Source organism: Oryza glaberrima, chromosome 8 (genome assembly GCF_000147395.1).
Source record: "Oryza glaberrima chromosome 8, OglaRS2, whole genome shotgun sequence".
Lineage (NCBI taxonomy): Eukaryota > Viridiplantae > Streptophyta > Magnoliopsida > Poales > Poaceae > Oryza > Oryza glaberrima.
This window is the reverse complement of record NC_068333.1, coordinates 24,362,616-24,378,615: the sequence shown is the minus strand read 5'-3', so window position 1 is coordinate 24,378,615 and position 16,000 is coordinate 24,362,616. Positions and strand designations below refer to the sequence as shown.

At 41.6% G+C, this 16,000-nt stretch overlaps 1 protein-coding gene across 1 annotated transcript; it reads left to right on the top strand.

Annotated features, from left to right (window-relative positions):
• Window positions 1–3,218: 3,218 nt before the first annotated feature.
• LOC127782932 (protein SHORT INTERNODES 1-like) lies at window positions 3,219–5,113 on the top strand. Its single transcript, XM_052310213.1, has 2 exons — window positions 3,219–4,289; window positions 4,378–5,113. The coding sequence occupies exons 1-2, from the start codon at window positions 3,785–3,787 to the stop codon at window positions 4,785–4,787; spliced, it is 915 nt and encodes a 304-aa protein (XP_052166173.1). The 5' UTR covers window positions 3,219–3,784; the 3' UTR covers window positions 4,788–5,113.
• Window positions 5,114–16,000: the final 10,887 nt, after the last annotated feature.

Genomic DNA, 16,000 nt, shown 5'->3' with positions numbered 1-16,000 from the left:
TTGTTTGGTTGGTGACCGTAGTTTGCTCCACCAAGCCTTAAACGTGCCAAAAAAAATTTTACGTTAGTGTTTGATTGAATATCATGCTGAATCAAGTCACACTTTATTAGTGCATTGGTTCACGCATCGTACTTTTATTTGCTAGCTAAAGTTTGTCATAGTTATAACCAATAAAGTGTTGATCACACCTTATGTGACTTGTCAGTTATAGCAAATGGTGAGTTCTTATTTCTCTTTGCAAGAATTGAAGCCAAGTCCACTGTCCACGGCTGGTCCAACATGGACTAGTACTAGTATATTGCTCGGCCTACAAACCGGATTGGATGACTTCCTGCTTCCTTCTTCCATTGACAGAGAGCATCAGTCAGCAAATATTTAGCTACGTACGTACACAAACCAATAAAGTATTAGCACGGGTAATATCTAGATGATATATGAAAATGATGTGAGTGTGCAAGCGAGGAGTAAATTAATTATGTGGAATAGTTTTATAACAAATTACTACATAGAATTTGTTCTTATTTTTGTAAAAACGTGCCATTTATAAGCTCGAGAAGCAAGCACATCCATTATTTTCCATTTAATGTTGAAAGAGAACAGAGATACTCCCTCCGTCCAAAAAAAAGGCAAACCCTAAGTTTTCGTGTCCAACTTTGACTGTCCGTCTTATATGATTTTTTTTATAATTCGTATTGTCATTGTTGTTAGATGATAAAACATGATTAATATTTTATGCGTAACTTATCTTTTTAATTTTTTTTATAATTTGTTCAAATAAGATGAATGATCAAACGTTGGGCACGGAAACCAGGGTTTATCTTTTTTTTTTTTTTGGACGGAGGGAGTAGATAGACGACCCGTATGCAACGACTATGTGTGATAAGGAGATATGCCAAAAAAAATCGACTAGCTTTGCATAATATTCAGGATTTCGATTATGTGGCTGTCACTTCCCTATAGAAACAATAGGGGTAAGCGCGTTAGCTAGCCACTTTATAAAACCATTTTGACTTTCTACGAAAACTGGTCCATAAAACCTTAGGGATTACTCCATCCGTTTCGAAACGTTTGACACCGTTGACTTTTTAGCACATATTTAACCGTTCGTCTTATTCAAAAACTTTTATGAAATATGTAAAATTATATGCCTACATAAAAATATATTTAACAATGAATCAAATGATAGGAAAAGAATTAATAATTACTTAAATTTTTTGAATAAGACGAACAGTCAAATATATATTAAAAGGTCAACGGTGTCAAACATTTCGAAACGGAGGGAGTATGTAGGAGTAGTACGTGATGAGAAAGAGAGAAACGTGGCGGCGCTAGAACGCGGCTGGCTAGATATATGATCTGTTGGCGTACGTGTGAAGTCCAAGTGCATCAGAGTTAATGTAGTGCATGTACGTCCGTATTATACACCTCTCTACGTACGTACGTGTGTACAATTCAGAATTTCAGCTGAAGAGGTGCATGTACTACAGTACAGTACATACGTATATCTGAAAAGCTAGGCAGGAAAGCCCTGATGGATCGAAAACAATTAAAGTTTGTTAAGCCTCGGGGAGAAAACAATTAAAATTAAGTGCGGAGCGGCGGCACGGTGGGATATGTGGGATGGAATACGTATACGGAAGACCGTGCCCTTGCGCGCGGCGCCTCGTCGCTCGGATGAATCGCTGCTCCTGCTGCGACCTGCTCGAAAACTTTTTAAAACCTGCCTTCATCGTACTTTTAATATGTTCTCCCAGTACACGTCACATTTTAAAAGTTGTGATGATAAATACACGAAATTTTATCACTGTGTACCAAAGCTTTGGCCTGTCAGCTCAAATGTGGTGTTAGCAAACTCAAACAAACACTAGTATATACTACGATTCCATCACAAAAACAAAGCCCTAAATATGATTAAGAAAAGTACGAATTACCCCTGAACTATTACGACAATACGAATTAACCCTACACGAATCACAAAACCAGACATATATTAAACCTCGAACTATTGAAATTGGATGAATTACCCCCCCATGACTTAATTCGGAGCAGTTTTTGTTCTACATGGCAGACACGTGGCAGCGACATGTCATATTAATCCCTTCTTTGTGCTCCTAGCGTTGGAGGCGAGTGGCTGCAGGCGCGGTTGGGTGGCTCCAGCTGGCGGCTGGCTGGCGTGGATAGGAGGGGAACCAGTCCGAGGCGGGCGCGGATGGGAGGGCGCTCCAGGCGGCGATGGGAATGGCGGGGAGAGGGTGCGGTTGGGAGTGAGTTCCAAGTAGTGACAGGAGCTACGGGAGGAAGCTTTGGTTGGAGCGAGCGCCGACGAGCGCGACTGGGTTTGCAGTGGTGAGACTTGCCTCGCCAGTGTCCGCATCACCTCCGGGGAAGAGAGGATAGGGGTGGCAAGTGGTGGAGACGTGCGCCGAGGCCATGTCGGCAGCGCATGAGATCCCTCATGTTTGTGGACAAATGCAATTTGTCGCTACACAGCGAGTACCTGCGTGGTTCCCCTTCCCCCCCGAGCTTGCCGCCGCTCGGCACCGGCATGCTCCCACAGATTTGACGCTGATGATGGAGGGGGCAGATCCGGTGGGCGCCTCGCCGCTACCACCGCCACTTTCCTACCGTTTTCCTCTTCCTCTGACTTGTCTTGAGGGCGTCCATGTCAGTGCTGCCGCCTTCGCTGCTTCCCCCGCTGCTTTCCTTGTCTACCCTGGAGGGGACGAAGAGAGGGAAGGTGGAAGAAAGGAAAAGGCATGAGCATGGCATGTGGGACCATCTAATTTTAGAATATTTATTTTATTGAAATGTTCCTGAATGGATTAATACATTATCGCGCGCGTTGATGCCATGCAGGATTAAAACCACCTTCTACAGGACTGATGGGGGTTATTTGTCCGGTTTAGAGATTTGAGGGTGTCAAATATCTAGTTTTGTTGTTAATCTAGGAAGGTAATTCAGTCGACAGCTATACTTGGGTGTGTTGGGGTGGGGGTGGGGGTGGGGGGTTAATGTGTTTGGGAATGAATGACTAAATTTTAGTCCCTCTAATAAAAGCACAATAATTCCATCACAACTTCTATAGGAGGGACTAAAACTTTTTGTGAGAGGGTCTAAAACTTTTTGTAATATGATTCCATCACAACTCACTAGTAGTATTTTGGTTTGGTTATCGAAGCAAGAGGGCGAAGGAAGGCATGCAGCCCAGCTAGCTGCATGCAGTGCAGTGCAGTGCAGGTAGTGCCTTGTTTTTATTCAGTTGGCGTTGCAGCGGGAGGCAGGGCGCCGTCTGCACCTTTGTGCTTTTGCGTGCAAACAAAGATCCCAACGCAACGCAACACAGTAAAAATCTCACCCTCCTTCCTCCTCCTCCTCCTCTCTCTCTCTCTCTGTCTCCTCTTCCTCCTCTCCCTAGCATCCCATCCCAGTAGTATTAACTCCACCCCCCCCCCCCCCCCCACCTCATCACTCGCCGCCCAAAAAGCTGCCTCCGCCGCGTCCTCCTCCTCCTCTCTCTCTCTCACCCCCCGCGCCGCGCCGCACACAAGCCAAAATTTCCCACCACCACCACCACCACCAGCAGCAGCAGCAGCAGCAAGAGGAGGCAGCTTTAGGAGCTCGTGGATTTTGTTTTTCTATCCCAGATCGGTCGGTCGATCGCCACGCGGCGGCTGCATGCTGATGCTGCGGGGCGGCGGCGGCGGCGGAGGCGGAGGCGGAAGCGGCAGGGAGGGAACGAGAGTGGGGGAGCCGGCGGATTGATCGACCCTATGGATCTGGGCGCATGGCGGGATTCCCGTTAGGAGGCGGCGGAGGGAGGCACGGCCGCGACGACCACCACCGACCTCCCGTTAACCCCACCGACTCCGCCGCCGCGTTCCTGTACCCGAGCACCGCGTCCCGTGGCGGGTTCCAGCTATGGCAGCAGCAGCCGCCGCCGGCCGCGCACCCGTTCTACGCGCAGAACATCATCCGCTTCGCCGATGACCCCGCCGCGCCGCCCTCCTCGCGTGGCGGGAGGGGCGGCGGCCCCGGTGGCTCCGGCGGCGGCGGCACCATCAGCTGCCAGGACTGCGGCAACCAGGCGAAGAAGGATTGCACCCACCTCCGCTGCCGCACCTGCTGCAAGAGCCGCGGCTTCGACTGCGCCACCCACGTCAAGTCCACCTGGGTCCCTGCCGCCAAGCGCCGCGAGCGTCAGAACCTCCTCGCCTCCGCCGCCGAGTCCTCCAAGCGCCCCCGCGACTCCGCCGCCGCCGCCACCTCCACCACGCCCACCACCTCCTCAGGTACATGCTGCGTGCAATTATGCACTGCTTGCTCGCCCGCCATGGCTTCGATTCTTCTTCTTACGATAGATGTGTGCAATTGTTGTAGGGGAGCAGCAGCAGATGATGGTGGGCGAGAGGTTCCCGCGGGAGGTGAGCTCGGAGGCGGTGTTCCGCTGCGTGCGGCTGGGGCCGGTCGACGAGGCCGACGCCGAGGTGGCGTACCAGACCACCGTCAGCATCGGCGGCCACGTCTTCAAGGGCATCCTCCACGACGTCGGCCCGGAACACTCGTCCGGCGGTGGCGGCGGCATGGGCGGCCGCCACGCAGCCGCGGGCGAGGCGGGCTCCTCCCCGAGCACGGCCGCGGCGCCGCACGGCGGCGGCGAAGGTGGCAGCAGCGGCGTCGCGGCGGCGGCGGCGGCGGCGGCCGTGTCGTCATCGGCTGTGGTGATGGACCCGTACCCGACGCCCGGCCCGTTCGGCGGCGCGCACTTCTTCCACGGCCACCCGAGGTGATCAAACGGCCACCTCGCGCTAAGCTCGATCGATCGGCCGCTTGCTTTGCTTTAGGCATCCATGGCGTCCACCTAGCTAGCTCCTCCGCTTCATTCTCTAGCTTAGCTAGCTCCTCTAATTACTATTCGATCAATTGCTTCTTCTTAATTCTTCTTCTTCTTCTCATCACTGATGCATAAATTGATGTGCTGCATCTCACTGCTTCTGTAGTTAGCCATCCATCATCCATCGATCCATGAGGTTAATTACTCCATAAAGTTGGAACTAGTAGTACTAGCTAGCTAGGGAGCAATGATTAAAAATGAAAAATCTCTGACAGTTAGTAAGTTTTGGTGTCTTGGGGGAGTGGCTTGATTGACACTCACCCTATATTCTCTTGCATGCCCTTCTTCTTTTCTTTCTTTCATGCTCTTCATTCATTTCTATGATGGTGATGATGCTGTTCCCTTGGGGGTCTTTTTTCTCTAGTACTGCAAGTAGTTAAGGTTTCTTTGCCTTTGCTCAATACTCCTAGCTTCTAGTCCTATCTATGTCTCCTCCATAAGGTGTCACAACTTTGGTGCTTTACCTTTAATTTGCTCTTCAAAAGCTGAGCCCTAGCTAGGAGTAGCTATACCTCTACTTAGATGGGAATTTTGTTTGAATAATTGCTGTGCTCAACAGTGCCACTTGCATTGAGAGAGATTAATTTCCTCTAGTCATCATATGCTCAAAGAAAATTTTACTACTTCAAGAGAGATCTAGCTAAGCTGCAGTGGTCAAATGATGAGATCACTCTTGCAGTAGTTAGCATTTAACATATCAAGTTTATAATCACCTATTAAATGTAATTATTCAACCAACATTTCATTAATTTGGGATACTGTAGCAATGCGCATAGTATGAAATTAACGGTTCATTCAAATTAGTTCTTTTTCTTCTTCTTCCTCTTCTTCTTTTGCTGGGAATGATCCTTTCAAATCCAGTTCATATTCCAAGAAATACTACAATTATAGTAGTAAGAGATAAGCTTAATTTTCCCATGCATGTCCTTAATTTATTGACAATGTTCTTATTCTTGTTATTTTTAAAGTAATATGAATTTGGCCATGAAATTTATCTTACAGATAGGTTTATTAGTAATTCGCCTACACTTTTTTGTTGTGCTGTTACAGTGTTCAAACTGAGAGTTGTACCACAGGATTTGATACGGCTAAGTCCATAAGCCAAATCTATCGTTGATCCTATCATGTCTCGGAACATTCTCTCCAGCAGGAGTATGTAGTTTTTCTAGAGGTGCAATTTTACTCTGCCCAAAATAAAGGTTAATTTGCTGGATAATATTTGTAGTGATCTGTTAGGAACTTAATTTTTGTGCGATTCAACATTCTCTTGGAAGGTTAGCTAGCTTGCGATAAGTAATCTTTTAGCTTAATTGACAGATAACTGTTCCTCATATTTTACTTCATTGGAGTTGCGTGACATTCATTTCACCTCTTGAATTATCCGTACTACCTAGTATCAGACTAGCAGTACGTGCACATTATCTTTGATTCCTGAATGCTAGCTGGCCATAGAGGCTGTTGTTTTTTCTCACGAAAAGTTATGTTTTTCTTCATCGTTTTCCTTTGTTTATTAATTTTAAGATTTCAGTTTGTACTAATTAATCTCATACAATATATTTTCTCTTTTGAACATCACAAGAGTTTATTTGTGATTTCCTCCCATGCTGGATTTGTTTTCATTGTAATTTGTATAGGCTCTGTTTTTTTTCTCACCAAAGAAAGGATCGGGAGGAATGGGAAATTTTCTTTTGAATTTGTACCTTGCAACTTAATTATCTGTTTTATTGTGTATTACAAAAGCATTAGGGAAAATTAGTTGCTACCATGCATTATTTATACTAGTATTAGTCAATATAATCAGGTTAGTAATTTTTGATGCGTTGAATTCCTTTTTGACCTAGCTACATGGCAGGAGCTCTGTTGTTTTCATTAATACAAAGAGAGACAAGGTGCATGCATGTGTCAAATTATAATTTTTAGAATTATAGTGGGCACATCTTAATTATTTCTGCATACAATATTATCGATGTTTTAATTTGTTTTTTTTTGGGTGGGGTGGGGTAGGATTTCTGTTTCGCTTAAGGTACTGTCAATAGAACCTTTAAGTTATATGCAAAATTTAGTACTGTATTAATTTTCTTCTTTTCTCTTCAGATATTTAGACCTGCGAATGAGTTTAATGTTTTGGTGATCATTCTGCTGCACATGACTTTGTGTACTGCCTGATCCCCATGCATATGGAACTTCTATGTAATGGGATCATCTGGGTTTCCAAAGTTCTACTGCTAGTGTTTGTACAATTTCTTCTATTTTTGTAGTAGGTGCAGAGCTTTATTTGGTATTCTAATTGATGCATGTACTGCATGCCTTTTGGAAGCTGGCATTTGAGTTTTATGAATGGTCTTCTCTGCCCTTTGTATTTTACTTTTTTTTTCTTTCTGGAATTTCCATATTTATGGAGATCGCTACGTGTATTTCAGATTAATACTGCGGTGCACACATTTGGTGATTATTCTTCCCTGATCTTCTGGGCATTATATAACTCTAATTTCAAACTCTTTTGAAATTTGATCTTATATATATGCATGCCATCTGCGTTTAGTTCGATATTTTTTTATTCCCCAGTATTAATTTTTTCCCTAATATATATATGTCTGGTCATTGCTGCTTTCGAAATCACACTTTAATGATCATTACAATATTAAATTTTGTGGGAATACTGTAGCTCAGTTTTGTTGATTTCGGCATAAACTGATCATTGCACCGTTAAGTTTATTTAATCTCAAATTCCTGTCAGTCACTCAATTAAGGCCGTCAATTTTTTTGAGTATTATTTGTGGCATGCACTATATAATCAACTCAAATGATACTTTTGGATAAAATGCATATGGTGCAGTAATGTTGTGCTGAATCGGTTGGTCGATTCTGTTCGCCGATAGTTCATTTTAAATATTCGGATAATCCTGTAGGAATGGCAGCAAGATTTCGAGGACAAGACATATGACCTAAGGAAGATCTAGCATATCATGGGGTACAGTACAATAAGACCTTTGGCTACAGTTGTGTCGACAACTTTAAACAATCTTGGAAAGTAACCAAGTGACATCTGAAAATCACTTAAAAACCTTATCAGAATCCGAGATGCCAATCCATCAGTAAACTTAAGTTAATCACTGACGATAGATAGATTCATCTAGGATTAATTACTAACCCATGCATGTTTATGTATTTCTCACGCAACTGCAAGGGAATTAGGGATATATATGGATGGATGGCTTCAATTCAGTCTCATCTCTTTGGCATGTGTTCCTTTCAATGAAAAGGCATGGGAGTAGGAATAATTTGTACGTGACTTTGTTTGGACCTTTCTGAGAAGTGCGATGCATACGCTTCCGATTCGGTGCATGCGCATACATAAAGTCAATGCTATTGCATTTGTATATAATATCTGCGTTTTTTTCGAAGATTAATTATATTTGTGTTTTTTTTCCCTATCATCAAACCTAGCTTTGGACAGTGACAGATATATATTTACAAGTGTGCTTCCCTAATCCCCACCATCCTCCTCCCAATCTGCCTCCTTTTCTGCTGGAGACACCACCCTCTAGGGCTTGCAGCGATAACATTTCCAGTGAATCCTGAGAACATAAATTATATATTTAGGTGCTTCAGCTAATGTGCACAAAACTTTTTTTTTCCAAATTAATGCTGCAGAAAATTTTGCAGCACGGTTAATTAATTGTGTTGTCAATTACTGCACAAAATGTCAAATAAAAAGTAGTACTCCTACATTGGTATAAGGAGAAAGCATAAATAATACTACTGAATCCATTCCAAAATATAGGTACCTTTCTAGTAGTTCAATGGGAGTACAAATTAGTACTAATAGTATGCTAAAAAGGAACCTGAAAATGAACAAGGATTAATTTTTCTTCTCTCAAAAAAATTATACTAGCCATTTAATTCTAAGATTTTTTTTTGTGGAATAATGGATGACACCATTATCAAATCTAGGCAACTCTTCTCCAATATGAGTTGCTTTTCTTTTTTAGCACCATATATATGTATACTTCCATTTTTAATTTGGTATGTTCGGTTCAGTAGTCACTTTCATTGGCTGCTCGACAGCTTATCAGCTGCGCAACAACAATTTAAAATCTAAATTAATCTTTTCATTGTTTTCAATTTTTCAGTATTGGCTTTTAAACCACTAAGAGCAGATGTTAAGTCACACCCTAAAATCCTTTATAGTTAATTTGTTTATTTTTCTACTTACGGTTATAAGCCATAGCTCAACCAATCATGCAAATTCTCGTGAGATTTGAAACTCACTTGCTAATTAGCTACTCTCTCTGTTCCATTTAAGTGTAGTTGTGAGTTTGTTTTTTTAACGTTTTACCATCCATCTTATTTGAAACTTTTTATGATTAGTATTTTTGTTATTATTAGATGATAAAATATAAATAATAATTACTCTTAGTTAATCTGATTGCCCTAGAAAGTGTAACCAAGGTGTGGGGACTGATCAGACCCCACATACATGTAGGAGCCAGCTAAGGTAGCTAGGAGGGTGCAAAGGAGCTACATAAGGGCAAACTTGGAAATGATAATGGCCAAGGGAGCAGTAGTATATATGCAAAGTAAAGGGTGTGTCCTGGAATATACTTCTTTTCCCTTGCAAAAAAGAAAAAAAGAAATGAAAGTGAGTACACACATTCCCTTTCCCCCTCCCTTGAGTTTTTTGCAGCCCTTTGTAAAGGGCAGAAATAAGGAAGGAAGCATGGATGTGACGGGTGCAGTGGTACTACTGTCTTCTATTATCTCCTTTACCCTCGTCTCTATCTAGTTGTACTACTATAGCCAGCTACCAGCTACAGTAGTAAAGAGAGAACAACTTGGTAGTAAGAACAAATTACACATGACATACAAATGAACAATACAAAATTTGTATCTCACTGCATCGACTTTTTCCGGCCCTGTCTGTCTAGCTCCAGCCAGAAACAATTGTATAGGAGTACGTGTGTGTGTAGACATGTACATGCATGGACGATGTAGCATGCAGAAGGAGAGCAGAAAGAAAGGTTACAGCAAGTACAATAGCAGCCTATAAGCCAACTGCAAACATAATTTAAGAAGATAAATGAGTAGAGAGAATGACAGCGGGCTACAGATTTATAGCCAACTGTAGCACGGACTCCAAAACGCAGTGCGTGTATGATAGGTGGGACCAGGTATTAATAGTGTAGTATGTAACAATTGTATAAATGAGCTACTAAATTGTCTATAGATGAGTTGGAGCCAGTGGTTGGCTATACTATTAAACTTGCTTCTAAAGAAAGCTTAGCAGTTTGCACTAGTGCAGCAGCTGTAGCTACCGTATGTACTGCTGCGCAATGCTGCATGCATGCATTGCCGGCCTTCTCCATCTTTACCGCCGCCGCTACAGTGTATATGCCTCTGCTGTTTCTTGGCTAGCTAGTTTGCCGCGCCGTTGTTCTTCTGAAATCTCTGATAAAAGTGTAGTAACGAATTAGAGCAGGTAGAATAGCATGCTATAAACCAGCTGCAAATATATTTTAAGGAGATAAATGAGAAGAGAGAAGAGCAGTGGGCTACAGATTTGTAGCTAGCTTAGCATAGACTCTAAGACGCAGTGTGTGTATGACAGGTGGGACCGGTTATTAATAATATAATATGTAACTATTGTATGAATGAACTATTAAATTGGCTATAGATGAATTCGAGCTATAGTTGGCTATACTATTAAATTAAACTTGCTCTTAACGAGAGTACTCAATGCATGCTTTGAATTGGCAGCTTGTTGCATTGTATTGGGTCGATCAAGAGAAATGCCAATACATGCCGGCCATTGCCAAGGACGATTCATGGAGCAATCGATGCATGCAGCAGCAATGAGACAGAGATGCAGCAGCCATAGACCTAGCTGTAGCAGTAGTAGTGTAGTAGTAGGAGTAGCTTATTGCAGACAGCGTACGTAGGGTTCTTCATGGGGAATCCATAGCCATGGATAGGGTGGGGAGAGCACTGCCGGACGAACTGGTCCCAATCAACAACGTGTACGTTCTTGATCCAGAGCCGAGCTATTACTGTTACTTTTGCAATATTATTAATCGCATCAATGCTTGCATATATATGAAGTTATTTGGATGCCTGTTTGTTAGAGCTCCAAACTCCTAAATTTAGCTCTAGAAGTTGGGTCTGGAGTGAAGTTATGGAGCTGTCTAAACCCAGCTCCATCTCTCTAGTTTATTTTGTGAAAGAGTTCTACCCAGCTCCGTGCGCTCTCATTTTAGATGAAGCTGCAGAAGAGATGGAGCTGAAGCCGTAGCTGTGCCAAATAGGTCCTTGCTTTGCTATTCCTACTCGGCCGGGCACTCACATGGGCGTGCCACCCGGCTGGATAGTACATGCATGCAATTGCAGAATTTAAGAATTGCATTTGCATCTATTAATTCAAAGCCACTGCACCTGGCTGCAGCATTGCAGCTATCTGTAGCTAGGTATTACATCCGTTACAAAATAGTATAAGGTACTCGAAGCTTTTTAATTTCAAGGAGATATGTGAAACTATACAAATAAGAGAGATGCATGGTTACATGGGGTGTGTTTAGTTCACGCTAAAACTAGAATTTTGGTTGAAATTGGAACGATGTGATGGAAAAGTTGGAAGTTTATGTGTGTAAGAAAATTTTGATGTGATGGAAAAGTTGGAAATATGAAAAAAAGTTTGGAACTAAACAAGGCATGATTGGCGTTGAAATGAGATAATATATGAATAAGCTAACTGAAAGTTGGTTGTTATTTGCTGAGATGGAAAAGTAGACGATAAATTTGATATATTTTAGAATAAATATTTTTTAAAATGCTACTCTCTTCATCCCATAATAAGGTATTTTGGGTGGATGTGGCACATTCTAGTACAATAAATTTGGACAGACTATCTGTTCAGATCCATTGTTAGGATGTGTTGCATTATCCAAAATCTTTTACTCTATAGTATATTATAGGACGGAGTGAGTAGAAATTACTGCTATACTCTAAGACAGAGGGAGTAGTAGATGAGTAGTAGCTCTGGGCTTTCGCCTTTAGATCGGCTAGCTTGCTGATCATCTCCTGCTGGACCCAATTGCTATGAAGGACCCCCCAACATGCCATCCATCCAGATCGATCAGATTCAGTTTTTCATATCTGCCCAGCTGCATATGCATCGATCTCACTGTCAGCATCTGGATATTATCTCTGCTCAAGGAGAGGGCTTATGTTAGCTACTCGCGCTAGTAGCAGCAGCTGGAGCCTGGACACACTGGAGCTAGCAGCAGTGACAGAATTCAGTAATAACACACTCCACATGGCTACTTAAACACCACATAAATACTCCTATGCATCGTCCGTTCACTTCAGTTAATTAAGCTTACTTACTTACTGTACACCCCCAGTACTACGTACAGTGTACAGGACGATGAGAGTTTATTTAATTACCTCCAGTATCGCTAATCTCTTCTCTGTAGTACCGGCCGTCCTACGAGATGGAGTATCAGTACACTGTTTGCATGCGCTTTCTGCAAGCTCAGCTCCAGGGTTTTTAAAGACTAGCTATAGCCAGCATCAATGCTCCTTTTGGGGTCTAGCTAACATATGCTACAGTTAATGTATTGATTAGTGCTGCTTTTAATTTGCTGCTTGGGCAGGGAAGTTTACATGACACCTTTGTTCTTATGTGTTAATCATACAGAGTGCTAGTCTGTAGATTGTATTCCTGCCTTTTGTCTGCCCTATTATACTGTAGCCACGCACTGAAAAATCGTGCTTAACTAGACGTTCTTAGATTTAGTTTTAAATATCTCCCTGTCAAAGCTGTTTCATTTCTCCTGCGCACATGCATATGATGGTTTTGATATGGTCGGCGTAAGTGCATACTATACGTTGTACTTTTCTCTGCTAAATCTCGATATGTCGCACTGCATCAATTAACACTAGCTAGCTGGTTGCACTTTCAGTGTACATGGCTTAACACTTGAATTCTTGCTTGTACAGACCACGTTCTTCTCTGCATGCCCTCCCTTTTCATTAGTGAAGTAACTTATAGCTGCTTTGACCATTGCAACGACGATGACATTGTATCATGCACGGAGCAGTGCAGTTTTCAGGGATCTCCAGCTGCATATATATATATATATATATATATATATATATATATATATATATATATATATATATATATATATATATATATATATATATATATATAAACATGTAATTTACTCCCTCCGTTTTAAAATGTTTGACACCGTTGACTTTTTAGCACATGTTTGACCATTCGTCTTATTTAAAAAAAAATTATGAAATATGTAAAATTATATGTGTACATGAAAGTATATTTAACAATGAATCAAATGATATGAAAAGAATAAATAATTACTTAATTTTTTTAATAAGACGATGGTCAAACATATGCTAAAAATTCAACGGTGTCAAATATTTTTGAAACGGAGGGAGTATATATCATGCGTACTATGCACTTATGCAGTATGTAGGCAGGGATATTACTTACTAAAAGTGCATTAATAAATTAAATACTCCAGCTAGCGCTGCTTCTTCCCGGCCTCCATTTGATAGATGTAAGTCGTGGTCGTTGTTATTCCGGCAATGGATCGGACGCAATGACGCGATCAATCATGCAGACATTTTCTGACTCAACTAGCCGTGTTTCCAGGAGGCAGACCGGCCTCCATTATATCAGATCTGTGCTACAGCTGCTAGAATCCAATGGTATAGTATTAATTCAGCTTTATTCATGGTAGCAATATACAGCTACTGTATGCATCCTATACGAAAGTATACTCCAGCTAGCTAGCTAAACGAATAATGAACATCGATCAATTCTCGAGATGTGTAGGGTACAAGTAGTTTTCCGACTTGGCAGAAGTAGGCTGTAACAAACTCGCCGTGTTTAGTTGCAAAGTTTTTCTTCAAACTTTCAACTTTTCCATGACATCAAAACTTTTCTACACACATAAACTTTCAACTTTTCCGTCACATCGTTTCAATTTCAACCAAACTTTCAATTTTAGTGTGAACTAAACATAGTAGTACTAACAAATTGCAAGGTTGCATTGGAATACTGTTTTTTTTTTACAGCCTAGCCTTTTTGAGAACTTATTTTACATATATTACTTTACTTAAAGACCGTGGGAATGATGGAAGATTTTAGGTTGCCACCTCATTAATATTTTTAGAAACACCCCTCGTCTCTGGTTAATTGCGTTTTGATTCAGGCTCGGGCTAGTATAGTGCAATCCCTCCACATGATGCATGCGGTATATTTGTTTGGTAGAAATAGATGGAGTACGAAGAATTATTGCGAGGGATATAATTTTCAGCGCCGCATGAAATCTAATGCTACTGAGTATAGTAGTACAACTCTCGGTTACTCAATCATGAATATATATATATTAAAAAAAGAACATGAATATTGTAGTCGATCGTCTTCCTGTCGCCTCTCTCCCCTCCTGCGTAAATTACAGGCAGTCCAGTTCTGAAGATTCAGTGCACAACCAGATCGAGCCAGAAGCATATGCTAATTTCCTGACTGACCCAACCACAATCTCAGCTTTAATTTTGTACACCGGATATTATCCTTGGAGTTTATTTACTCCTTTATGTTTCTAGTACGTACACTGCTATCCTGCACTGCATATAATTAACACCAGCGTGCATTATTTATCAGTGATCTAGGTCTACGATATTTTTACATTGCCAGTATTGTGCCATGCATCAATAATCTAGGTTTACGACATTTAATACTGTCTTTTCATCAGTGCTCATCCGATCATTCGATTATTATTATTATTATTATTATTATTATTATTATTATTATTTGTTCGTTTTTAAGGCAAATCATCATCATCATCATCATCATCATTCGAGTTACAAATTCATAGCCGATCGATCGATCCTTTGTGCGTGCTGGCCTGCTGGGATGGGCTGGGCCATACACGCTCGTTCATCCCAGATAAAATTCGGCCCAATACTGAACACTAATGGGCCTGGCCTGATGGGCTCTCCACTTTGTGAGGCCCATCTCCACAAGAAAAACGCAGCCGTCGGCGGCGGTGGCACGGCACATCTCCGGCAACCAACCGCACGGTACGGTCGCCGGAGTTAACACAGCCGCCGGATTCGCCGGCACGCGCCTGCATTCCGTGCGTTCCCGGCAGGCAGGCGGCCGGCCGCCGCGGCCTTTAAAACTTTAACAACTGTTTTTGAAGACAAATTAAGGCGCTGTTTTGTTCTCAAAGAAAAATTTTTCACTGTGTCAATATTGAATGTTTGAATACATGTATAAAGTATTAAATATAGATAAAAAAAATTAACTGTTCAGATTGCGTGTAAATTGTAAGACGAATCTTTTAAGCCTAATTACACCATGATTTGACAATGTGGTGCTATAGTAAACATTTGCTAATGACGGATTAATTAGTCTTAATAAATTTGTCTCGCAGTTTCCAGGCGGAATATGTAATTTGTTTTGTTATTAGTCTATATTTAATATTTTAAATATATGTTCGTATATCTAATGTGACATGCTAAAAATTTTCGTTCGCGAACTAAACAGTCCCTAATTAATTAAGACACAACTGCATTCCATGATGTACGTGCACGCAGCAAAAAAAAAGGGGACAAACCACACCTTTCTTCAACGCTGCAACGCAGGTGTTGTCGGTCACTGATCGGGGCATTAATATCTCTGTTTGACAAAACACGAAAAGAAATTAATCCTAGTACGACCTTGACGGCCAACCGGCCGTCTGGGCTCTATCCATTCTCATCGTTTTATCTACAGCTAGCTTAGGTCTGATTTAGTTTGGGGAAAATTTTAAGTTTGATTGTCACATTAAATATTCGACACATTTAAAGTATTAAACGTAATCTAATAACAAAACAATTACAGATTCCGCCAGAAAACTACGAGATAAATTAATTAAGCCTAATTAATTCGTTATTAGCAGATGTTTACTGTGGCACCATATTATCAAATCATGGCGCAATTAGGCTTGAAAGATTTATCTCGCAATTTACACGCAATCTATGTAATTAGTTTTTTCGCTTACATTTAATACTCCATGCATATATCCAAACATTCAATGT